The sequence below is a fragment of the Macadamia integrifolia genome, chromosome 3, assembly GCF_013358625.1.
Source record: "Macadamia integrifolia cultivar HAES 741 chromosome 3, SCU_Mint_v3, whole genome shotgun sequence".
In the NCBI taxonomy this organism is placed as follows: Eukaryota; Viridiplantae; Streptophyta; class Magnoliopsida; order Proteales; family Proteaceae; genus Macadamia; species Macadamia integrifolia.
The window spans coordinates 24,281,445-24,307,834 of record NC_056559.1 but is presented as its reverse complement, the minus strand read 5'-3'; the positions used below and the strand labels follow the sequence as shown (position 1 = coordinate 24,307,834).

Sequence of the window (26,390 nt, the reverse complement as noted above, 5' to 3'; positions counted from 1 at the left end):
TCTGAGTTAGCTCAGCCAATAAGACCACTATTTGCCAATCCATGAGAACTTGGCAAAAATGTTCAACAATTAATACCCTCCACAACAAAGCCGCAATTGGTGTTTTTTTTCTAAGAGTACACTACCGGGTTACCTTGGAATCTTAGCATCTTAGATGCTAGCATTACACTACCGGGTTACCTTGGAATCTTAGATGCTAGCATGATTTTAGCCGTAAGATTTTATCAATATAAGAAAAACCGTCAGATCGAAGGAAAATATCCAAACCTAATTCCACTGCTGCTATACCCTTTCTCTTCCCTCTTTCTATCAACGGGCTCTCCTACAGCCGACTTGCGACATTGCTCAACCTGACTTTTGACTTTTGAGACATCTAATCTCTCCCCTTTCTCCTCTGCCGATCAGCCCCTCCTAGAACCTCTTTTCGCCTCGATCTCCCTGTATCAACGCTGCTTTGTTAACGGACTAAATTATTGACGTTCCTCGACTTCGAGTTGTTGAGGACGCAATTGCTCTAGTTAGGGTATAATTTTTTGAGAGATGAAAGCTTTGATGGCATTGTATTGCTTTCTATGATCATCACATGATGTAGGGTCCCGCTGGAGAGTTGTGGATGGTTTTCTTTCAGCAGATTTGCCCTTCCACCAAGTAGTGACCCATAATATGCTATTCTATGAAGCTAACAAAACCTTTCAAATTGCAGATTACACCAAATCGTTATCTATTTGGATGATGAACGACCCAATCCTTGAACCCAAAGGCATGATTTGGATTAACTAAAACGTAATTAAAACTTCCCAGATTTCTTTAAAGGGAAAACCCTTCAAGATTTCAGATTTGCTCCCTCTCTCTGTTTTCCAACTTGATTAGAGTTCCAACTTGATTAGAGTTCCAACTCTCAGATTTTTATGTTCTTCTCTAATAAATATGCGGGTGGGTAGGAGACATATGTAGAGGAAAGATGAGAGAGAGAGAGAGGTATGGGCAGCAGGGTTCGATGAATTTGTGGGAGGGTAAAGGAGCCGGAGGAGACAGAGAGTAAGGGCAACGGTAGGACTGTAGAATGGCAAAGTAGGACAACTTATGTAAAACAACATTTACAAACGGATGAAATCCTTTCTCTTTCATCAACCGGCCAATAGAACTTATTATATTTTATGCCCAAGTAATCTTGCAAGCATGGCCAACCTTTTCCCTTTATTTAATTTTGAATGTATATAAAATAACATGCTTGGTCCAATGGAAAAAAAAAAAAAAAAAAGAGGAGAATGTTCGGTCCAGACAATTTCAACTTTATACCAGTAAACCATTCCATGAACAATTCAACGGAGTGTCTAGAACATTCTATTGGTACACAGGCTAAAACAAGTGGTGCAACCAAAATTTAGATAACCATTGGTTTCAGATGAATCTTAAGGAGATAATTATCAGGTGAAAATCAGATGACATCCACTCAGAATAAACCATTTTATTGCACCACCTCTCCCTAGGCCATCGAAGATGGAATACTTGTGAGAACTGAACTCCCTATCGAGTAAGTAGCCAAAATCCCTCTTCGAATAACAGATTACCTCCGTACAGGTGGCACAACACCCCTACCTGGAGCACCGCCACGTCCAGCAGCCTGAGCCTGCAGCAGACAGAACACGGCAAGCAAACATGTCAGTCCCACAATCAAATTACAATGTTACAAGACTAATCATGGTTCTTGGGCCCTCCGGCTTGCACTCAGATGACCTATCCAACAGAGGATCCAAAGTGCAGAATAGCAATTCTTCTTGCAAGCATGTCTTTGTTCATACGGTAAAACAAATATTTACTATGAATAATCCTTAGGGCAATTTTTATTTTTTTCTGGAAAACAAAAAATCCAAAAGCTCCAGGGGTGAGGATCAAATTACTATAAAAGGCTATCTCAAGAATCACTACGCTGATATGAATAAAATCACTCCAAATAAAAGATAAAACCAACTAATCTTTATTGTATTCACTATGCTCATTAATCAAAACTGATTTGGCTTAAAAAAAAAAAATCCCATTAATGAAGCAAACCTTCAAGTCCTCTGAAAAATATGTACTCGAGTAATGAAAACATCTTCAAAGCACAAACCGTTTTAGCAATTGTTTAATCAAATTAGGCAACATTTCATGGAATAGTAGGCTAGTACAAACTGTACAGACCAAACAAAATTTGCAAACAGGGTTAATATGGTACATACATATGAGAGTAACCACGGATGGATGGTTTTTTTTTTTTTTTAAATCAATTTTTTGGCATATTATCTAGTTCACTGGCTCTATGGACTCAGCTTCATGAAATACATGAGCTTCATCTTTGGCCAATGTAATATGGTGCATAACATAATTGGATGTTCTTTCACACTAAGAGAACAAGCATGATGTGATACACTCTACACAGGAAAGAAAGAGCATAGATCAAGTAACTAAATGATGTAATCAAGTGGTGACATGTCTCAATCATGCTGTCTTATGATTTGATCAGTTGATTTAAGAAAGGATGTACTATGAAATAAATAGAAATAATGACTTCTTACAAGACAGTCAGATATATATATATATATATATTAAAGAAAACATATATAGAGATAAATTCTCTTTATTAGGTGTTTTTAGTCAGCTTATACATTAGATTTCCAAATTTTTAACAAACAAAATAGGTTTCCCATCCATTTGGTAATTAATTTTTTTCACCTTCTTTAAACTCATCAAAGATTTACTGGCAACCTTCATTCTATTGGTCAAAGCTAAAAATCCTTCTCTTTTCTTGCATAACAAGCAATGAATTATTGGGGAAATTACCTAGATCCACTAGATAAGATAATTTATTACAAGATAAGAAGGTCTAAAGTTTATTTTACATTTATTCATTTCAAGTTTAAAAATATTTACTTAATCCCCGAAGTTAGTTATTGTTCATGGGGTCCAAGAAAAAATAAAAGCAAACTTCCTAAAATAATCTCATCTCCTAGACACAGGAGAATAATTACTCTCCTGCAACGTTAGGTAGCTGACAAGTAGCATATGTAAAGCCGACAACATCTTTGTCTGATCTCTATTTTTTTTTTTTAAACCACAACTAAGTGGGACCCACTAATTGTTACCTTTTTCCTTTCTTCCTCGTATCTCCGTCTTCTCCTTCTGGAACAGCTTTGCTTCCCCATCCCTAAGGCTAGCTCATGGGCGCTGATACATGGGATGTGTTCTAAGATCTAACAGATCTTATTCCTTCCCTCTTTGATTTGTTTTTATTTACTTCTCTTCCTTAATTTCTTCTTTTCTTTATAGTATTGTTACCTTTCAGAAGAAAATACATTAGCAGCAGAAACAGAGAGAGAGAGAGAGAGAGAGAGAGAGAGAGAGAGAGAGAGAGATGGGGAAGTATGGGGCGATGATAGACGCTGGGGTGAGGATTGTAGCTCACTTCCATTCTCACTGTCCTCAGGCAACCAGGATGTACTACCACCCTCCGTCCAACCCTGAAGACAACCACCACCACCACCAAGACAACCTCTCTCATAGCGACAGTGGTGCCACCACCACCGGGAAAGACATGGCTCTCAATGTCTCGCCCAGGTTGGGTAGTTCCGGTGTGAATGTTGTGGGGGTCGACACTAGTTATTTCATTCTTTATTCCATTATTGTATGACTCAATACCACTGAAGGAAACAAAGAAAGAAAAAATCATTGTTTGAGAAGAAGGGTTTTATCAAAGTGATATTTACCCCTTTTTCACTTATTAAATCTTATTGATTGAGAGATTGAATGATTTCAAGGTCTTCTTATTCAATTCTTCTGGGTAATTTTGATGGAATTTATTCTCAATATCAATAAAATTCATCAAAATTTCAATCTTTAAATCAGGGATTGAGAGATTTGAGTGATAACTACTAGTTCTTGTTCAATTCTTCTGGATAAAACTTTTATTGAATTCGTTCTGAATACATTAGCAGGTTTTCCTGGTAATAAGTTCAAATACTAAACATCCCAGTAGATTAACTGAATCACTGTGGTGGGTACGGTTGGTTTATAGTTTTTGGATTCACTGGGAAATCGTTAACGAGTGTTGTTGAACTCTCACGGCCCCAAGCTTCTGAAGATCAGAAACCATAGCTGGATCGCCAGATCCAGATCCAGATTTGATTGGAATCGGTCTGAATCAATTAGAATCAGTGTACGAGGCTTTGAGATTGAGCCTTAGGAACCGGGAAGCAAAGCAGTTCCAGAAGGAGAAGATGAAGATACCAGGAAGAAAGGGAAAATGTAACAATTAGTGAGTCCCACTTAATTGTGGTTAAAAAGAAAAAAAATATATATGAGAGATTAGAGGAAGAGGTTGCCGGTTTTACATATGCTACTTGTTAGTTACCTAACATTGCAGGAGAGTAATTATTCTCTTGTGTCCAAGAGATTAGGTTATTTTAGGAAGTTTGCTTTTACTTTTTCTTGATCCCCATGAACAATAATTAACTTCGGGGATTAAGTAAATATTTTTAAACTTGAAACTAATGAATGTAAAATAAACTTTAGACCTTCTTATCTTGTATTAAATTACCTTATCTAGTGGATCTAGGTAATTTCCCCTAAATTATTTACTGAACATGAAAATTTTTGTGGTCAGAAACCCAGGAACAAAATCAGTGGATGAGAACATTTGTTATGCTAAATGGAAGAATGATGTGGCAATTCTGTCTTGCAACAAGTAAAATTTCAGCTTCAAATTCAGCCATTTACCCTCCCATCTAATGGCACAACCCCTTGTGCATGTACATGCACCCTGCCTCGAGCACCCTCTTTGGTTGCCATGGACTTTGTGTGATGCAGATTCGTGGCTGAACCGGACTGACCCTTCTGGAAATTTAGACCGAGACAAACCGGGTCCAATTGATTTTTGGGTTCAGTAGGATATTTAATTTATTTATTTATTAGGGTCTTTATTAGTTTGATTTTTCTTGTAATTTTCTATTTTAGCTTTAATAGTCTAGTAACGATAGAGTTTGAATCAAAGTTTTAATTCAGTTTAGAGTCCAAAGTAGTGTCCCATTTTGTTTCAGTTTTAGAGTAGGGAGTCTTCTTAAGTTTATCCTTTAATATTCATGTAATCAACATTTTATTTTCAGATTTGAGAATGAAAATTTGAGTTTTTTTATTGTTACCCGAATGGTACAATGGCATAGCAAGGTCGTGTACCCTTCCCCATCAATCTGTTACTACTTATTCCTTTCCTTTCTTTATTTCTATTCTATTAAGTTTAACTGTCACTCTGTTTTCTAAATACCACCAGCAGCCCCACAAAGTTGGATCAATCTCCCTTGATCCATCTTCTCTACTCAGATTTGTGGGGTGAGACCTTACCTTAGGGCAACCCATCCTGCTGAAGTTGAACACCAGATCTGATCAGAGTTGTGGATTGCAAAGGTGAGTTCCAAGCTGTACTGTTCATTTCGCCATAACAGTTTCAGAGATTTTTTATTGTTTTATGGGTCAATATTTGGTCTGCTATGTGTTGCATTCAAAAGGTCTTCGGCTTACATTCTAATCCTAAGGTGCATCTTGATTGGAGTTATTATGGAAGAGATATACCTTCATAATCAAACTAAGTCTTCCACTGGTTCTGTTGAGTCGTGAGAAAAAAGATGACTTTCTTCCTCTACGATTTGTTTCTCTTTTACTTATTTCATTACACTTCCACAAATACCCCTTCTTCCCTTCTTATTTATCTCCAACCTTTATTTTGTATTTATTCCAAGCTTGTTCCCTTACAATAAATCCTATTTCCATCATATCCCAATACCCATTTAGACTACCAACTTGACCATTTAAGATTCTCTTTATTTACAAAATCACCATTCACTTCTTAATTGAGTTTTGTATTATTCATGCAGGCCCATCAGCAATCCAAATCAGATTATTGTAACCCCGGATCCGCATCATTGCTGGCAGGGGATCTTGAGGTATGCCTACACATAAAATTTCATCTTCAACTGATCTGCCATGTGGCAGATTTAGGTGCCAACCCACCATTTTTGCCAGTCAGTGATGCAGAACCCCGGTCAACACTTATGGACCCACCCGAATACCGAATACCGAATACCAAATACCAAAGTTATAAGGAAGGAGTGGCAAACTTGAAATAAACCAGAATATTTAAGGGGCAACTTGGTAGCTAAATAGAGGAAGGGACGGAGGAATTAGATTTATTGAATAAGGGCAGACTTGGAAGGGTTTATGGAAGAGATAATTATGGAAGCTGGGGTGAAATTACCAAAGAAGAAACAAATCGTAGAGAAAGAAGGTCATCTTCTTCCTCACGATTCAACAGAACCAGCGGAAAACCTGGTTTGGTTTCAGGACCTATATCTCAGTCATGTCAACCACAATCAAGATGAAAATTTGGGATCAGGTTCCTAACCCTTAGACCTCTTGAATGCAACACGTAACAGATCAAATCATCAACAAACAATTACTAATAAATATCTGAAACTGTTCTGGGCAGAGGGAAAGTAACAGCTTCAAGAAAGGGCTCATATCTCCTAATCCTCCACTCGGTTTAGCCCCAATCTCTATAGGCTAAGTCGTCCTGGGATAGGAAACGTATTCCCAGCGTTCCCAGCGTTTCAGGCCCAACGGATTTGAAAATGAAGACTTCTAACAATCCATACTCAACCCAAGATTACCGCAGATAGTAGGGAAGAAATAACAGTACCAAAATTGGATGAAACCAACGAATAGAAGGAAACAAGGAAGAAGGTAGAAGAAGAGAGAGAGTTCACAAGGAAGGAGAAGGGACGGAGGATCGCACCAGCCACCTTGGCTTTCAACCAAACACTCACAATTCCATTCTTTTCAAACTCAACTAACTAAGTTGTTGTATTACAAGCAAATAAATAATATATATATATATATATATTTTTTTTTTTTAATAAAGTAACAAGCTCCTAAGATTCCTAACCAAAAATAAATTCCAAAACTTGCAAACATATCCATCTTTCTAAAATACATAGAAGAAAATAAAATAAAGACATTACCCTCCTAAATAAAATAAATTCCTAAAATCCTCTAGACCAAAGACTCAAATATGGACACAGTTCTTGCTCTAGGTTCCCCAATGGGTCAGGTCAATCCATGGAAGCGCTCCTCCATCAGTTAGTTGCCATCCACAAAACCTCTCTACTTAATCCTTAAACATCCCCTCCCTTTCGCATTATCACAAATCAACTTGCATTTGGGTTTATGGTATTGTCAAGTGATTTAGATTACATGGGGTTCTGGGATACCTACCAGGAGAACCCAAGGTCCATGATGTCTGTCTCATAAGGATGCTGGCACAGCAGACTAAAAATGTTTGAATAAAAAAATTAACTTACCCTGGCCCGCATTGCAACAGCACGACCACGACCAACTCCAAGAGCTGAGCCCTTCCCCTGTAAGAGCAAAGAGAGATAGTTGAGAAGAACAGAACTTTGACATATATGAAAATCAATCATGACTCATGAGCGTGACGTAAGTACCTTGATTCTAGCATCAAGCCGCTTGAACATTGGAGCATTCTTTAGCATGTCAGGTATGACCATAAACCTGATGGAATTTTTCACTCAAATTAGTTTGAAAGGTATGAATTTTGCTCCATCCTAGTTACCTTTGCTTCTGCCTCTGGGGTGGTTCAATTGCAATCAAATCATGAACAAATAAATGTTATCATATGATAAATAATTAAATTACCTGACCTTGCTACCTCTGATGAAAACATGCTCAAGTTGTGAGACCTTCCCATCCTACAGACAGTCCATGGCATCAGCTACAAACTATAAGTCTTAAAACAAATGAAAAGAATAACTCCATAGTCTGATAGAAAGAGTACTGACAATATATAGCAGTGTTGAGAAGATCCAAAATTAGGGTAGAGGGAGATGTGTCCAAAAAATTTGGAGCCAGAGTTGCATAAAATATACCTAGAGGGAAGAGGGTAATCATCTTCTCCTTCGCAGATTGTCCGTTTTCCAACTACTGCGACACATATCACTGAAAATACCCATACCCATTGCACCCTGTGCTTACCAAGAAAGAACAAGAAGCCCCCCCCCCCCACCTCACACAAATTGAAAGTTATTCGTTTATCTAACTCCCCATACTAAAGTGATTTACAAGACAATACCCAACTGTCATCAGGGTTTAAGATGTTTAGTCTCTGATTAGGATTTGACATGTTCATCTAGAGTTTATTCATGCTATTCTGTAAACCAAAGCTTGCTTTGTATGAAGGAAGGATAGAACATAGGAAAAACCCTAGTAAAGACATTCAAAACAGACAGAGAAGGAAGGGGTAGTAAGTACCTTGGCTGTGCAAGTGATATTTTCAAGTTGGCAATTCCAGTTATCTTCGCATTCGATCATGCTTCCTCTGTAGAGCTCACCGCTCTTGAGCTCAACTGTGACTATATGGCCTGCTGCTTCATGAAGTAGCTTTACGGGAATTCCCAAGCTCCGACTCATGGCTTTCCCCTTTGTTCCCTCCTTTCTACACTACTACTCTCTCCCTGGTTTTTCCTTGTTTTTTCCCGTCTCTACAAAACCTTACCAGCCCTAACCCAAACTAACTACCGAACGATCGCTTATGGATAATCAAAAGGACAATTACACTATAAAGTGCAAGCTGAAACGGTCCAACGATTCGATTAAAAGGGTTGGTCAGGCTATGCGGGTTTCAATTCCCTCAGTCCCTCTCAATTATTTTGCCAAAACAAAATACCCTCCCAGTAGGGGTTTAAATTCAGGACTGCATCGGTAGGCCCGATCAAACCCGCAACGTTTATGGCCCGATTTAAATCAATTCCATTAATAAACATATCAGACTCAATAAACAGGTAGTATGCAGTACAACAACCTAGCCGATCGGCTCCACAGATTTATATGTCTGACTTGAACCAACTCCTTTAACTCCAACTTAGTCCGACACCTTTTTTTTTTTTGATGTAAAATAATTCATAACAAAGAGGGGAAGAATATACTGAGGGAAAAGGGGGTGGGCAGGCTTAAGCCAACAAGGAAAAGTCTACCCAAGGGGAAACACAAAAGAAAAGCTCAAAGCGACAGCGAAAACAAACAAAGCAGCATTGTTGCAGCAATAACAACCAGAAAAAGGGAAGGGGAGGAGAGAGGGAGGAGAACAGTAACCATCAGCTAGCTCAAGGAGGGTGAATAAGGTCAACCTAGAGGTTTCAAGATGTGATGATGTGGAAATTTTTCTGGGTAAAGGGGATGGGGTGGAGGCGAAGGGCATGAAGATTCTATGCTTTAGAGGTAACATTGAAATAGATAGCTTTCCAAATTATGTCCGGAGATCTAGATTTGGGGGTCCATTAGTAGCGCAGAAAGCCAACGTTCTCACTGTGGCACAAATGGAAGGGTCAGCAAATGTCATGTCTATCCAAATGCATTCTCTATCGAAGGGAGGATGTGTCTATGATTGGGCCAGCATTTGGAAATGACCGATTTCCAAATAAGGGAGGAGAAGGGGTAAGAGAAGAAAAGATGAGGGATACCTTCGTCACCCAAAGGGCAAAGGCAACAGGAAGGGTTCACAGGGATGAGACGGTGAATGAATAAGGATTAAGTGGGAAGACAATTGGATAGACAATTCCAAAGCGTGAAGTCCGACACCTTTAGTACTACCTGTATATATATATTTTTTTAATACTACTTGTATTTAGTTATAAGGCTACTGTGATATGTACAGTTGAGATGGTGGTGATTGTTTTCTGAACATTCATCTTTTCCAAGCATAGTTTAATTGATTTGAACTTGCTAAACTTGGGTTGCACAAACATAGTTTAATTGATTTTGAGTTTCATGGGTTAAATATCAAGTACCTTAGTAACTTACTTGTTATGCTCATCTTTGGCTTAATCCATTTAAACTATGGGATTTTTCTTTCATATGCCCATCTCTACCTTATTTTATTGGTATTCTCCTTCAAATCCATTTAAGAGACCAATTTTAAAGAAGACTTGTTCAAAGTTAAATAAGTCTGTAGCCCGGTTAAGGCCTGTTTATGGCAGCCCGATTAAAGCCCGAGATTGACTGATTGACTGACCAACCCGATTATTAATTGTACCATGTCCACCCTATCTAAGCCTATTTAAATAAACAAGCATTTACGGTGCAGCCCTAGAAATTGGTCGAACCCGGCCAAGCCCGACCGCTTAACACCTCTACTCTCCAGTCTCCAAGACTATAAATTTCATCTATTTTTTACCGAACCCTTATGAGGATAGTATAGGCTATGTATGGTCAAACTTAAAAAAAAAAAACAAAAAACAAAAAAACAAAAAACAAAACAAAACAAAACTTTTGTAATCATTACTCCACATAATTTAGAAGTTAATTAAAATTTTGGGAAATGTTTTTTATGGGGGAGTGCATTTCCTGCACGTGCGCGAGGGCTAATTTGAGCGCACAAGAAAGCGTCCATAAAAACATCGTTTTTATTGGAGGCGGACTAGTTATTTCTCCTCCATATGTTTGAGCACCAAGGAAACTCATCACGTAAAATGTTTTCCTTTAAAATTTTCATCTTATTAAGTAAAGATATATTTTACATGCCCTTCTTATTTTTGTATTTTATAGCAAAGGGGTTTTTGGATGCAAAGTGAAATTAAATTTAATAACCACGGATGGAATAATTTGGACTTAGTGATAGTCATATGGAGTACTGATTACAAAATTTTATTTATTTTTATTTTAAAATTACCATTTTCCCTCCCTTTAATTCTCCTTGCAACCAATGGAGACAAGAATCTACATAGCTGACCCTAGTTAGTTGGGTCAAGACTGAGTTGTTGTCATATGATATGATATTAGACTCAACCATGGTTTAAGGAATTGAAATTAAATCAATGATTCCACCCAATTCAAATTGGAATTGGTCCCATCTAATTCTCGATTCACCCTAATTCATGTTTTAGTAATCAGAGTGGGTCCCTAGATTGTATCAAAATCACCCCACCCTTACTTGATCGAATGCAAGATGGCCATGCAGCATCATCTAAAATTTTTCTAAAAGAAAAGTTTCTCGTTAATTTCCAAAAGAACCAAAGAAGAGAGAGAGAGAGATTACACATGAACACTGCACTAAGGCATATGGGTGGTATTAGTACTATCATTACTGGAAAGACGCGAAATGGAAGATCTTAAGAAGGTCATTAGACATCTAATAGATGAACACAAGATTGCTACGCAAATTTTGTCGGATCTGCTAGAAGTAGAAGCCCACATTAGCAGTCTCTTTCCTCGTCAGTTTTGCTCAACTCCGTTTACAATTCACATTTGTTTTGTAGATGATATTTTCATCTTCTCTAGAACTACTTTTCAATCAGCTAGTGCCATCAAGTGGTGTTGCTGCCGAAAATCCTTATGAGCGGATCTGGCACAAGCACAGACGGCAGAGGCCTGGAGCTTTGTCTGGGGTTAGTCCTCCGACGCTCAAGTTAGAGATCGGCCGCATAGTTTTTTTTTTTACAGGAGTAATGGTGTGGGTATTGATGCTTAACTTCTTCCTTCCTCTCAGGCCCTCTTATATAGCTCTTAGGGTTTAGGGTTTTCCATTTCCTTGGAGGAGTCCTCCTCGGGTCCACCTCTTTTCCTTTTATAGTTCTACTCAAATACGTCCTATCCCCTTCACGAGGAATATTCTCTTCACGAAGTTAACGTGGTAGAGTCCTTGCAGCCTCTATCTGGTGGGTGACACGTGTCCAGGTGGGCGACGCGTGTCCAGGTGGGCGACGCGTGTCCTTACCCAACTGGGCAATCAATTTGGTCATATCAAGAGCCCCCTTACTCCCGCCAGGAGACTCTTCCTGTGAGAGTAATCAAATTTTTCGTCATCTTTTCTCTTTTTTTTTTTTTTTTTTTCCCTTCGGCCTTATTCCTTCGGCTTCGGCTTTAGTTCTACTTGCGACCGAGACCTTCGGTCAGCCGATGTGAAGATCTTCGATCAGTTCGGTTCGGCCTTACTCGAGCCCCTGACCGAGGTGGGGACCTTCGGTCAAGTCCGCTCGGCCTTGGCTTGAGCCCCCAGTCGAGGTGAGGACCTTCGGTCAGGTCCGTTCGGCCTTGGCCTGAACTCCCAACCAAGGTAAGGACCTTCGGTCAGTTCGGCTCGGCCTTGTCGAGACCCGACCGAGATAGGACTTTCAATCAGGTCCGTTAGGCCTTGGCCTGAACTCCCAACCGAGGTAAGGACCTTCGGTCAGGTCCGTTCGGCGTTGGCCTAAACTCCCAACCGAGGAAAGGACCTTCGGTCAGGTCCATTCGGCCTTGGCCTGAACTCTCAACCGAGGCAAGGACCTTCGGTCAGGTCCGTTTGGCCTTGGCCTGAACTCCCAACCGAGGTAAGGACCTTCAGTCAGTTCAGCTCGACCTTGCCCGAGCCCCGACAGAGGTGGGACCTTCGGTCAGTTCGGCTCGGGCTTGTCCGAGACCCCGACTGAGGTAAGGACTTTTGGTCAGGTCCGTTTGGCCTTGGCCTGAACTCCCAACCGAGGCAAGGACCTTCGGTCAGGTCCGTTCGGCCTTGGCCTGAACTCCCAACCGAGGAAAGGACTTTCGGTCAGGTCCGTTTGGCCTTGGCCTGAACTCCCAACCGGGGCAAGGACCTTCGGTCAGGTCCGTTCGGCCTTGGCCTGAACTCCCAACCGAGGAAAGGACCTTCGGTCAGGTCCATTTGGCCTTGGCCTGAACTCCCAACCGAGGCAAAGACCTTCGATCAGGTCCGTTTGGCCTTGGCCTGAACTCCCAACCGAGAAAAGGACCTTCGGTCAGGTCCGTTCGGCCTTGGCCTGAACTCCCAACCGAGGAAAGGACCTTTGGTCAATTCGGCTCGGCCTTGCTCGAGCCCCGACCAAGGTAGGACCTTCGGTCAGTTTGGCTCAGCCTTGTCCAAGACGTCGATCGAGGTAAGGACCTTCGGTCAGGTCCGTTCGGCCTTGGCCTGAACTCCCAACGGAGGCAAGGACCTTCGGTCAAGTCCGTTCGACCTTGGCCTGAACTCCCAACCGAGGTAAGGACCTTCGATCAGATCTGTTTGGCCTTGGCCTGAACTCCCAACCGAGGAAAGGACCTTCGGTCAGGTCTGTTCGGCCTTGGCCTGAACTCCCAACCGAGGTAAGGACCTTCGGTCAGATCCATTCGGCCTTGGCCTGAACTCCCAACCGAGGTAAGGAGCTTCGGTTAGGTCCGTTCAGGCACAAACCTCGAGGGTTGGTACTCGGTGACGTGACGGCGCCGTTAATGCTCGGGTAGTCGTACCGTTTTTCTTCTAGTTATATAGTGTGGGGGTCCATTTGTGGGGCACTTTTCTTTTTCCCTTGGAGAGCCTTCCTTCGGTCTCAGTGTTCCTTTTGGAGAGGTTACCCTCGGTCTCGGCTTTCCTTTAGTTTAGCAACACTCCGAAAGTAAGTTCCATGTCTTGTTCGTCGGGCTATAGTCCGTCGTCCTCCGAGAGGACAAGGTCTAACCGTAGGCGTCGGAGTCTAGGGGAGGTCCGAGGGATGTCCTCGGACTCCACCGATCTACCCTCTGCCCGTGACTCGTCGTCTGCGGCTTCACCATCTGGGTTCGAGGGTGGCTCAAACGGTGCAGGATTTAGGGAGAGGATGCTCAATTCCCGAGCCCAGACCTAGGACCCTTAGGGTGGAGGCTCTCCACATTGTTTCCACCATGGATGAGCCGGAACTGGAGGAACTGAGGGCCTCCTTCGGTATCTCGGACGCTTTCGAGCTCTGGCTACCCAGACCGTCTGACCGAGCCAGCTATTGGAACTCCAAAGAGTTGTGCTTGTATAAAGAGGCGTTTAAGGCCGGCCTTCGGCTTCCCCTCCATCCTTTTTTTGCCAGAGTGTTTAGGCACTACGGGATTTTTTCGACCCAGCTGACGCCGAACGGATGGCGATAGGTGCTCAGCTTCGTTGTCCTTTTCTCAAGGCACCAGAGGCCTCTCTCCCTCTCTCCCTCCCTCTCTTCGTCAACTGCTTCTTCCTTTAGGCCTGCAAGGGGCTTTCGGGCTGGTACTACTTCTGCCCTCGGAAGGACCTTCGACTGCTGAGCGGTTACCCGACATCGATCCACTGGTGGAAGGAGAAATTCTTCTTCGTGAGGTCGTCTAAGGGGGTGCCCTTCGGCACCATCTGGGACATCCCTGACCTGAGGACGGTGAACTCTGCCCCTGCCCTTTTCGGGGCAGATGCGGAGTCGATGGCGAGGCGGCCAGAAACCTGCCCTCCAGTCGAGTCCGACGCCATCTTGTTCAGATTCGGGCTTAGCCCGGGTGAGTTAGGCCAGCCTAAGTTTACTTCCTTCGGGCATCGGTATTTCGTACTGACCACCTTCGTATCTTCATGCAGTGCAAATCTCCAGGGCCGAGGCTAGGGCTACCGCAGCGGCGAGGCAAGTCCAAATAAGGGAGGCCAGGGGGCGGGATGCCCAGCAGTAGCAGAGGTCGAAGAGGAAAGAGAAGAAGGGACCCTCCTCCGAGACTCCGAAGAAAAGATCTAGGGGCGAGGGACCAAGCACCGAGGCAGTCCAGGTCCTCGCCGCTCTGGGCCATAAGATGCCTACCCGAGACTCCTCCTCCATGTTCATGTTCGATGCTGCTCTCGTCTTCTTGCGATTGTAGGTTCTCCCCACCATTACTGTCGTTCCCACAGGCGGCGCCAATCTGTTGCTGCCAAAAATCCGTATGAGCTGATCCTGCACAAGCACAGACGGCAGAGGCTCGGAGCTTTGTCCGGGGTTAGTCCTCCGATGCTCAAGTTAGAGATCGGCCGCACAGTTTTTTTTTTTTTTACAGGAGTAATGGTGTGGGTATTGATGCTTACCTTCTTCCTTCCTCTCGGGCCCTCTTATATAGCTCTTAGGGTTTAGGGTTTTCCCTTTCCTTGGAGGAGTCCTCCTCAGGTCCACCTCTTTTCCTTTTATAGTTCTACTCGAATACGTCCTATCCCCTTCGCAGGGAATATTCTCTTCACGCGGTTGACGTGGTAGAGTCCTTGCAGCCTTTATCTGGTGGGTGACACGTGTCCAGGTGGGCGACGCGTGTCCTTACCCTAATGGGAAATCAATTTGGCCGTATCAAGTGGTGCCTTGAAATCTTTGCAAACTTGTCAGGCTTATCTATGAATCACCATAAGTCCCAAGCTTTCTTCTCTAGCTTGGCTTCCACAGTGTGATATATCTAATGTTTTGGGCATTTCCAGTGATGACTTCCCTATAAAATACTTTGGAATTCATCTAACATCCTCCTCCACATTTGAGCAGCACTTTGAACCTCTACTATAGGTTTTCCAGTCTAGCATTAACTCCTGGAAGAATTGTAGCTTGTCCTTCTTTGGAGAATTACAACTAATCTAATATGTGTTGATAGATGTTCTAATTTTTTGGGCTAGAGTTATTCCTATCATGTTAGTGGTAAATGAAAGACTCTTCTCAATATGGTTTAAAAAGAGAGTTCAAGATATGAGACTTATCTAATTTGATACTTGAAGTTGTGTAAATGCTTGAACCCAACAGGTGAAGAAGTGTCTCTTGTTGGTATGGAACATAATTTAAGGTTGAATTGTATGAAAATAAATACTCTTTCAAGTCTGAAACATCCCCTTATTTCAGTACAGTTGGGTTTCTTAATGTTTTATCTCCAAGATAAAACAACCCCCAAAATCATAGTGTTGTTGTAGACAACCTTTGATTAATGGAGAGAGTAAAAGCTAGGCCCAATAGTTAAAGAAACAAAAAAAACCAAATGATAATAAAGAAAACCCAAAATCCTTTATTAGAAGTAGGGATTATCCCTCTTTATATGGGGAGACAGGACACTTGCAATGTGATACCCTACTTTTAAAACCTGGTTTAATTATACGGTTGACCCGGTTTAACCATGCAGGACCCGAACCAGAGAGGGTTAAGGCAGGTTCCTTATGGACCATGATGGCAAGGGTGACTTTGAACACAGGTTGGCTAGACAAGTCCGAGTCAGTGCCAGAGGAGACGGGTGTACCCAAGCCGTGTACATGCACATATCATAAAGCAATGTATGTAGCCGTACCCTAAAATGTATATGCATAATATATCTTGTGCCAAGAGTGAGATACATGCCGAAAGTCGAATTCCATCGAAATCTCAATTGTTGGCTAAGTTTCGACCAACAGGTGGGCGGTCACAGGCGGGCAAATCCGCCCACCTGAGTGACCCACCCATGTGGTTACTAGATATTCTCTAAGTATAAATAGTACTTATTGTGTTTCTCCTTTTCTCATTTAATGCATTAAAGAGTTGGTGAGAAGAGTAAAGAGGAGAGAGAAAAGAAAGGAAGAAAAGTGAACGAAGAAGAAGAAAGGGAAAGAGAGAGGAGGAAGAAATGATTTTAAGCGACGTCGAGGTTTGATCTTCTCATTCCGACACTGAAAAAGTGATCCCCAACACGAGATCTACGATTTGAGGTGAGCAATAGCTATACTTCTTAAATTTTCACCAAACCCTAAGTGACACCCTTGAGTTGGGTAGAGTTCCTTGAGATCTTATAAATCCCACTTGAAATGATGAATCTAAGGTTTAATAGATGGTCTATGTGTTGATTTTGAAGGTTTAAAGAAGTGTTTACAAGATTTGAGAAGCATTGGTGATTTCTTGAGTTAAGAGGTGATTTTGAGGTTTTGGAAGAGTTCTTGAGCAAAGAAGGTAAGATGGCTTTTCAATCCTTAAATCTAACTTAGATCTAGGTTAGAATCATCTTATAAGACCTTAGATATGTGGAAAATGTGATTGGAGCAGCCCCATTTGGTTTCCCCAAGGTTGAGGAACGTTTCAAGGAAGAAAGCAAATTTCCACCCCCACAGGTGGGCGAAGACCGGCGGGCCAAGCCGCCCGCCTGAGGGGGCTGCCCCTCGGTCCCCACCGATGGGAGGGGACTAGCTGGCGAAGCCGCCCACCTGAAGGCACCCGCCTGAGGGGGAAGCCCCTCAGTCCCCATAGGTGGGCGGGGATCTGCGGGCGAAGCCGCCCGCCTAAGGGGGCCCGTCGGTTCAATCGGTGGGCTATCCGTCCCACCTATGAAGACCGCTGTCTGGCCCACCTGTTGGCCCCCCAATTGGATTTTTGAGCCCGAATGGGCCCAAAACGGATGAGCAACCTCCTTTTATGATTTTAAACATGATTTAAACATCAAATCTCATTAGTTTTGACCTCAAAGTGGTGAAATGCTAACTTCATTCACTTATGATAGGTTTCACTAGAAACTTACGTTTCTCGCGTCGGATCTCACCCGTGCTGAGCGTGAGCTTTTGTACACAACAAGTAAGTGGGGAGAGGACATTTGACTTTATTTTAAGGCTTGTTTTACACCATTAAATTGTGTCTAGACTAGCCATGTCATCATGTAAATTATGCGTAGATTAGTCATCCTCGTATGCCATTCGCGTCCATTTGCTTGTGCATTCTAAACAAAGGAATTATGACATGTGGGTGGTGATTTATATTCTCAATGTTAAATGATTGATGTGCTTATGTGATGAGTGATTGGATTCTGGCATGATGCATTATTAGACTAGACGCTGCAGTTGGCTTGGAAACAAGTGCATTGGTAGCCCGTGGTATGGGACACGGTGGCACTATGCAATCGTATTTTATCATATATGAGCATGCGGTTTAAGATTATCTTTTCTCCGTGCTACGACCCTTCCCAACAAGGGTTGAGGTGTTAGGTTATCACTTGGGGGGAAGCAGTGGTCGCGGTTGTCGGGTCACTGTGGCGGTTAGACATACGCCCAACTGATCATTAGGACAGTCGACAACCTTAGTGGTATATTCAAGAGGGCCAATCGTACTGCTTTTAAATTACTGGGATCAACACCTTTACTTTTCTATCATTTACTTTTATGTTGAGAGCTGATAGTCGGCATGCTTTACTTTTCTGAGTACTCACGGTGGGCCTTCTCTGACAACCCTATGGGCATATCGCGGGATGGAGTTCGTGGCTCGTACCCGGGGCATACACGCACTGTGGTTGTAAGTAGCACATAACCAAAGACTTAGTAATATTGTTTAGGTGGATAAGATTTAAAATGAATTGCATAGCATATAGTGCATATGGATGTGATTGTTGTGTGGTCTTTCTTTTCACTTATTGAGCTAGTGAACTCATCCTACATGCGCACCTCTTTTAGATAATTTGTAGGTCACCCGCCTGAAGATCAGGAGTCGGGCCCCACAGTTGAGTTTCTTGATGAGGATTGGTGGGTCCCTGAGGAGTATGAGCACGGTGCTGATTGCATGTGCGAGGGTTGTGCTTCGGGACCGCAGTAATGACACTGTACAAGATTTTGCTTTTTGATTCTTTTAATGACCTCCCCTTTTGTGTACTTGATACGTAAATTGTTATTCTTTTTATGTAAATATCATGCATGCGGGCCCACATGTACTTAGCTATATACTACAATTTGGGTATCAAGTATATTGGGGATATTTATAGGTAATTTAAGTCTTCTGCTGAACTTTTGAACACTTATCTTAGATGTGGGTATGCTGTGGTGGGGCACTGTATTAGATGACCTTGGCAGGTTTGGGTTAACCAGAGTTAACCCGGTCACCGGTCCGGTTCTGTGTGAACAGGGTGTGACATGCAATGGTTGTTCCCAAAAGCCACGTCTCTTTCATAAGACATGTTTATTGATCATTCAGACATGCTTTTCAATAGTCACACCTATGGATCACTTAAGTGCCTATATAAAAAGACAAACCTTTCCAACATACACATTTATAAAACAAAATAATCCCTTATTTCAGTACAACTGGGTTTCTTGCCATTTTACCTCCAAAATAAAACAATCTCAGGAATCAAAGTGTTGTACGCAACCTTTAATTGATAGAGAGTGAAAGCTATGCCCAATAGTTTAAAAAAAAAAAACGATAATAAAGAAAACCAAAAAATTACCTTTGTTAGAAGTAGGGATTATCTCTCTTTATATAGGAGGTGAAGGGACACTAGCAATGGTTGTTCCCAAAATCCACGTCTTTTCCATGAAACATGTTTGTGACCATTCAGACATGCTTTTCAATTGTCACAAATTATTGATCACTTAAGTGCCTATTATGGAGAGACAAACCTCTCCAGCACCATACATATAAAACAAAATAATCTCTTATTTCAGTACAATTGGGTTTCTTGACGTTCTAACTCTAAGTAAAACAACCTCTGAAATCAAAGTGTTGTTGTACGTAACTTTTTAAAAGAGAGTGAAAGCTAGGCCCAATAACAAAACCAAACGATAATAGAGAAAATCCAAAAAAACCTTTGTTAAAGTAAGGATTGTCTCTCTTTATATAGGAGGGAAAGAGACACTTGCAACGGTTGTTCCCAAAAGCCATCTCTTCTATGAGACATTTTTGTTGATCATTCAGACATGCTTTCCAATATTCACACCTATTGATCACTTAGGTGCCTATTAGGAAGAGACAAACCTCCCCAAAACACATTTTTATTGAACAAAATAATATTTTGAATCTATAATTATAAAACTATTAAAATATTCTAACAATCCCCCACAAGATTCAAAATATTCAATATAGCCAATAAAGCCCCCATAACATGTATCTTATAAATAGAGGGATTTAGCATTTGCAAGACACGGAATAAGTCACTTTAGACATTCAAGTGTGTGTTGTCAAGCTTTCTCTTTGTTGAATTTTGTTGCATTTCACATGTCCTTTTCTTGAATGTTTTATTTTTTAGTTTGAGCACAGTCCTGTAGCATTCGAAGGGGTCCAGTAGTCGAGTGCACGATTACTAGGGGAGCCATTGGGTTGTTTTATCTTGAAGGTTGATTTGCAATATTCCTAGTTGCACCATAGGGGGCATCTATGGTCTTAAGGACAGGGTCAAGTGACACGACTTGGCCCACCAATTTTTCTAACAATCTTTGTTACAGGTATCAAGAAAATTTCATACAAGTGATAGAGTGAAAATTCTCCTATAAAGAAGGCGACACTGAGGTTTGCTCTCTCAATATTCTGGCACATAATCTCCTACAATTCTCAAGGCCATAGACTCAGTTTATTGAGAGACCAAATATTTGATATGGCTAATAACATTGTGCTGGCAATGGAGAACATGAGGATCATTTTTTACCTTGACAAAGTCAAACCATTTGATGGTTCAAATTACAAGAGATGGAAACAGAGATTGCTATTTGCCCTAGAACAATTAAATGCGTCATTTTCCTTGAACTCACCCTTACCTACTGAAAGTGATGATCCTATCCTCAAAGCTCATAGGCAAGCATAGATCCTAGCGGATTATCAGTGCAAAAATCACATTCTAAATTCTTTATCTAATGAACTTTACCATGTCTATGCATCTTATGATTTGGCACAGTCAATTTAGACTACATTGGATAAAAAAAATATACCCTAGATGATGCTGGAAACAAAAAATATATTGTTGCAAATTATTTTGAATTTGTGATAAAAGATAATGAGGCCATATCTACCCAAGTTGATGAATTCCAAGTCTTAGTGGCAAAATTCACCAAAGAAGGGATGGTATTGCTAGATGATTTTATTGCTGATTCTTTATTAGAGAAATTACCAACATCCTGAAGTGACTTCAAAATGAATATAAAGTACAAAAGGAAGGACTGGACCCTGAACCAAATCTTAGTCCGGATTAAAATTAAAGAGAAGAACCGTGAAAAGGACAAGACCAAAAGGCTGAAGAATTTCAATCTAAAGTTAATTTGGTTGAGTCGGAAAAACATGAAAATTTTAAGAAAGGTCTAAAGACCAAGAAGTGGACATCTTTCAAGAAAAATTTTAAGAAAGGTCTAAAGTTAATTTGTTTTGTATGTGGCAAACCCTGGGCACCACAAGAAAGAATGCCGAAAAGGGAAGAATAAAACTAAGGTTAACCTCACTGAGGCTGATATCTTCATTGCCATGGTGACCAAGGTAAACTTGGTTGAAAAAACAAAAGAATGGATCATAGACACAGGTGCTACCAAGCACATCTGTGGGGATCAGAATGCCTTTTTCAACTATTCATTGGTTGGATCTGGTGAACAAGTATACATGGGAAACTCCCAGCCATCTCAGGTCTCTGGCAAGGGGCAGGTTCAACTGAAGTCAACTTCAGGAAAAACCCTTGTTCTCAAGGATGTGTTGCATGTGCTCGACATTTAGCGGAATCTTGTATCTAGTGCTCTTCCCATCAGGGTAGGGTTTAAGTTATCATTTGAGGCAAATAAAACTATTGTTACAAAAACAATATATTTGTTGGAAAATGGTAGAACTTAGATGGGTTATTTGTACTAAATGCTACCAATGTTATCAATACATACTTATGGCTAAATCCATGATTTGGTCCTCTTACGCATGAAAATACTATAGATCGACACCCTTCTTACTCAAGCAACTAGCAGATCTAGAGACGAAAGAGAGAACTTTTTTGCACCCTAACAAGTCATAGAAGGACCCCTTCTAATGATATATCTTTGGTGGAGCTATGACTTCAAATCTCTCACATCCACTTTGGGAAATTATGTGGAGGGTTAAATCATTGGAAACCTCATTCTAGTGGAAAGTTTCTCTCCTTAGCTTGTGAAGTCATCAAAGGCTAGTATAATCATGTAAATGTGACAAAGTAATATAGTTTTCATTAAGGATTGATACCCTAACAAAGCTTCATCACCTGATTATTAGTACTTAAAGCCCTAAATACTAAAGATTGTTTAGTGGGGCTCCATAGTGGACCGATCATGTGCCCTTTGTGGAAGTTAAATTGAGGATCATAACCATCTCTTCTTTAGTTTCCCCTTCTTCAATAAGTTTTGGACTAAAATTCTAAAAAAATCTCACAATATGCTGGCTTCAAATGATTTCCAATTGGGATCCTTGTGGTATAATGGGTTATTTCTCATTTTAATGGAAATAACCTCCAAAGTCATATTTTGAAGCTTTCCCCTTTTGTGGCATTCTTTACTACTTTACCACATATGGGGAGAGAAATAGAAGGACTCATGATGGTGGTTAGTGTTCTTCTTCTCTTTATAGTGTCCATTCTATTACAACTACTATCAAGTGGCAGTTGCATGGTATTGACTTCGATGTTCTAGGTAGTCCAACGTCAAATAAATACGGAGATTGGGGCATTCATGTTCTCTTTAATCACCACAGTCCATTGGTGTTGTTGTGAGCCGCCTCAAGGCCAATAAATTAGCTTAATTTGTAAATAAATCTTTTCGAGAGGACCAAGCTAGCATTGGATGTGTAGTGAGGGATGGCGCTGGCCAAGTTATTTTGACTATTGCAGATGTTGTCCCTCCAATTTTAGTTCTCAACCACAAGTTGAAGGCCATTTTAATTGGAGTTGGAGAACTACTTATAAGAGGATATGAGTTTCTGAATGCCCAATCAACAATTAAGAAATGTGATATTCTCAAGCATGTTTATAGAGAATTCAATTAACAATCAAGAATTGTAGACTTCCCTTGACTATGAAGAGTATACTTGTTGATCCTTGCCAATGAAATTCAAGCTTGTATAATTATGGACCTCATAGGATATAGTAAGGAGTTTAGTTTTGGTGTTTAGTGTTTAGTAAGGGTCTTTGGCTCATGGCCTTTTCTCTCTCTCTCTCTCTCTCTCTTTTTCCTTTATTATTATAGGGGAAAACAGGGTGCACAACATGTGTCACTCTCTCTCCCTCCCCTTTAGAAATGACCCCTATACCCCTTGCATCCTATCCACATCATTGGTTGAGCTGCTAACTCTAGGAAAGCTAATGGCATACCCAACTCTCTCCCATTTGATACATTCTATAGTTTTTTTTTTAAATAATAATAGTAGCATGCTTTATTAAAAGGATGAGTTTCCCTTCACTCAGGATGAAGAGAGAACCTCTTAAGCCACAACATTTGAGCGTGAGATTGGATTGGGAGGAGTACTTATGACCATATACAATAAATGTTAGATCTTGTTGGTGAAACTTATTCTCTAAAAGTCCAATCATAGGGTTACATCATTGTGGAATTTGGAGAAAGAACTTTCTCCTTACCAAAATTTAATATCACAAAATCATGAGTATTTTTCCTTCACCACGATCAAGAGAGACTGAGGGGTTTGGATGGTATCCAAAGGGTACCAGGGAACTGAGAATGCTTTATCAATATATAATGGGGGGCAAATCATTTATGACCCTATATGTAAGTACATTTCCTTCACTCATGGTACAAGAATTTTTTTTTCTTATTTTCTTATTTATATCTTTCATGCAAAGTATAGATTGTTTAGGTTGTGTTGGGTAGGGCTACCAGGCTTTCTTCTACCAAAACCTTATTACACTGTAGTAGGTATGGTAGTGGATTTCCTGTGTGGTGAATGTAATGCACGTGAGTTGCAATTGGTTTGTTTGTGATGGTGGGCTTTACGCTGGTGCATTGAACCGCTATTCATAGATACCTTCAACTCGAGTTATGTGTTGCGTACTTAGCTTCTAATGTGGATATGTGTATTACATATCTAGCTTTTGAGGCAGAGTTGTGTGTGATTACATAGTTTTCAATGTGGAGTTGTGTACGCGAGTTATTACTTTTGTGCTTAGAGGGGGCTATTAAGATTTCGTTATCTCATTCTTTCTTTTATTAAAGTAGGTTAGATGATGGATTATATGTAAGACGCTTTGGTTTGACCGATCTATATGGTATGTTAGGCAGACATCTAACACCTTATTATAGTCTGTTATTATAAGTTTGCAGCTGATTTGTAGTGGTGTGCTAGGTTCACACCTTATTACAGTCTGTCGTCAATCTTTTTGCATAGATCCTTACACTTGTCATTGCTTGGAATTCCCATATAATCGACCCCATTAAGTTGAGATAATGTTTTGAATGTTGTTATTATAAATTTTTGTTCAATTATAGATTGTGGCCAATTATTATACAAGTATTTCAAATCAGGACGTTGATTTGAGGATTCTATTTTGCAATATGCATTGACTAGCCCATATTTAAGTTTTCAAGATTCATCTAGCATTGGAGAAGCGCTCGTAGCATATTGGCCTTGTGATACCCTACTTTTTAAACCCTGTCTAATTACACGGTTGACTCGGTTTAACCATGCAGGACCAGAACCAGAGAGGGTTAAGGCGGGTTCCTTATGGACCATGATGGCAAGGGTGACTTTGAACACAGGTTGGCCAGACAAGTCCGAGTCGGTGCCAGAGGAGACGGGTGTACCCAAGCCGTGCACATGCACGTATCATAAGGCCATGTACAGATAATGCTGGTATGTAGCCGTATCCTAAAGCGCATACGTATGATATATCCTGTGCCGAGTGTGAGATACATGTCGAGAGTCAAATTCCATCAAAATCCCACTTGTTGGCCAACTTTCGGCCCTCAGGTGGGCGATCACAGGTGGGCGCATCGGCCCACCTGAGTGACCCACCCATGTGGTTACTAGTGGTTTTAAAAAAAGTATAAATAGTATTATTATGTTTTTTATTTTCTCATTTATTATATTAAGGAGTTTGGTGAGAAGAGTAAAGAAGAGAGAGAAAAGAAGGGAGAAAAGAGAACAGAGAAGAAGAAAGGGGAAAGGAGAGGAAGAAGAAATGGATTTAAGCAGTGCCAAGGTTTGATCTTCCCATTCCGACGCCGGAAGAGTGATCCCCAACACGAGATCTACGATTGGAGTTGAGCAAAGGCTATGCTTCTTAAACTTTCACCAAACCCAAGTAAAACCCTTGTTTTGGGTAGAGTTTCTTGAGATCTTGTAAATCCCACTTGAGATGATAAATCTAAGGTGTAATATATGGTTCATGTGTTGATTTTGAAGGATTTGAAGAAGTGTTTACAAGGTTGGATAAGCATTGGTGACTTCTTGAGCTAAGAAATGATTTTGGGGTTTTGAAAAGAGTTCTTGAGCAATGAAGGTAGGATGGCTTCTCAATCCTTAAATCTAACTTAGATCTAGGTTAGAATCATCTTATAAGACCTTGAATGTGTGGAAAATGGGATTGGAAAAGCCCTACTTGATTCCCCAAGGGTTGGGAAAAGATTCGGGGAAAAAGGCATTTTTCTGCCCTCATAGGTAGGCTGGGACCGGTGGGCCACACAGCCCGCCTAAGGGCACCCGCCTGAGAGGGCAGCCCTTCAGTCCCCACCGGTGGACTGACCGGAGGGCCGATCGATGGACCGACCGGCGGGCCACCCCACCCACATGAGATAACCGGTGGGTCGTGACAGGTGGGCTGTCCGACCCACCCGTGAGGCCCCCAATGTGATTTTTGTGTCCAAATGGACCCAAAACGGACGTGCAACCTTCTTTTATGATTCTAAACATGATTTTGTTATCAAATCTTGTTAGTTTTGACCCCAAAGTGGTGAAATGCTAACCCCATTCACTTATGATAGGTTCACCAAAATTTACGTTTCTTATGCCGGATCTCACCCGTACCGGGCGTGAGTCTTTGTACACGACAAGTAAGTGGGGAGAGGACGTTTGACTTTATTTTAATGCTTGTTTGGCATCATTCAATTGTATCTAGACTAGCCATGTCATCATGCAAATTATGTGTAGCTTAGTCATCCTCACATGATTATGACATGTGTGTTGTGTTTACTTTCGCTTATGTGATGAATGATGGAATCATTGTGCATGATGCATTATTAGACTAGATGCCGTAGTCGGCTTGGAAACGAGTGCATTGGTGGCCCATGGAATAGGACGTGGTGGCACTATGTAATCGTACTATGTCATATAGGAGCATACGGTTTAGGATTATCATCTTCCCGTGCTACGACCCTTCCCAACAGGGGTTGTGGTGTTGGGTTACCACTTGGGGGGAAGTAGTGGTCGTGGTTGTCGGGTCGCTATGGCGGTTAGACATACACCCGGCTGGTCATTAGGACAGTCGGCAACCTCAGTGGTATATTCAAGAGGGCCAATCGTACTGTTTTTAAATTACTGGAGTCAACACCTTTACTTTCTATCATTTATTTTAATGTTGAGAGCCGGTGGTCGGCATGCTTTAATTTTCTAAGTACTCATAGTGGGCCTTTTCTGATAGCCCTATGGGCGTATCACGGGATGGAGTTCGCAGTTCGTACCCGGAGTATATGCACACTGTGGTTGTAGTAGCACTTAACCAAAGACTTAGTAATGTTGCTTAGGTGGATGAGATTTAAAATGAATTGCATAACATATAGTGCATATGGATGTGATTGTTGTGTGGATTGTTGTGTGGTCCTTCTTTTCACTTATTGAGCTAGTGAGCTCATCCCACGTGTACACCTCTTTTAGATGATCCTGCAGGTTACCCGCCTGAAGATC

The 26,390-nt window shown here is 41.3% G+C and overlaps 1 protein-coding gene across 1 annotated transcript; it reads right to left on the bottom strand.

Moving 5' to 3' along the window:
- Nucleotides 1–1,271: 1,271 nt before the first annotated feature.
- On the bottom strand, nt 1,272–8,753 carry LOC122072877 (small nuclear ribonucleoprotein SmD3b-like). Its single transcript, XM_042637306.1, has 5 exons — nt 8,353–8,753; nt 7,741–7,793; nt 7,530–7,596; nt 7,386–7,442; nt 1,272–1,630 (listed from the first exon to the last, which is right to left on the bottom strand). The coding sequence occupies exons 1-5, from the start codon at nt 8,509–8,511 to the stop codon at nt 1,568–1,570; spliced, it is 399 nt and encodes a 132-aa protein (XP_042493240.1). The 5' UTR covers nt 8,512–8,753; the 3' UTR covers nt 1,272–1,567.
- Between the last annotated feature and the right edge of the window lie 17,637 nt (nt 8,754–26,390).

What these genes read in the sequence shown, in the direction of transcription:
- LOC122072877 (XM_042637306.1), bottom strand. Translation starts at nt 8,511, where the DNA reads ATGAGTCGGAGCTTGGGAATTCCCGTAAAGCTACTTCATGAAGCAGCA. An exon ending in ATATCACTTGCACAGCCAAG is followed by an intron (nt 7,794 to 8,352) that starts GTACTTACTACC and finishes GACTGTCTGTAG; the next exon opens with GATGGGAAGGTCTCACAACT. An exon ending in GGCTTGATGCTAGAATCAAG is followed by an intron (nt 7,443 to 7,529) that starts GTACTTACGTCA and finishes TTGCTCTTACAG; the next exon opens with GGGAAGGGCTCAGCTCTTGG.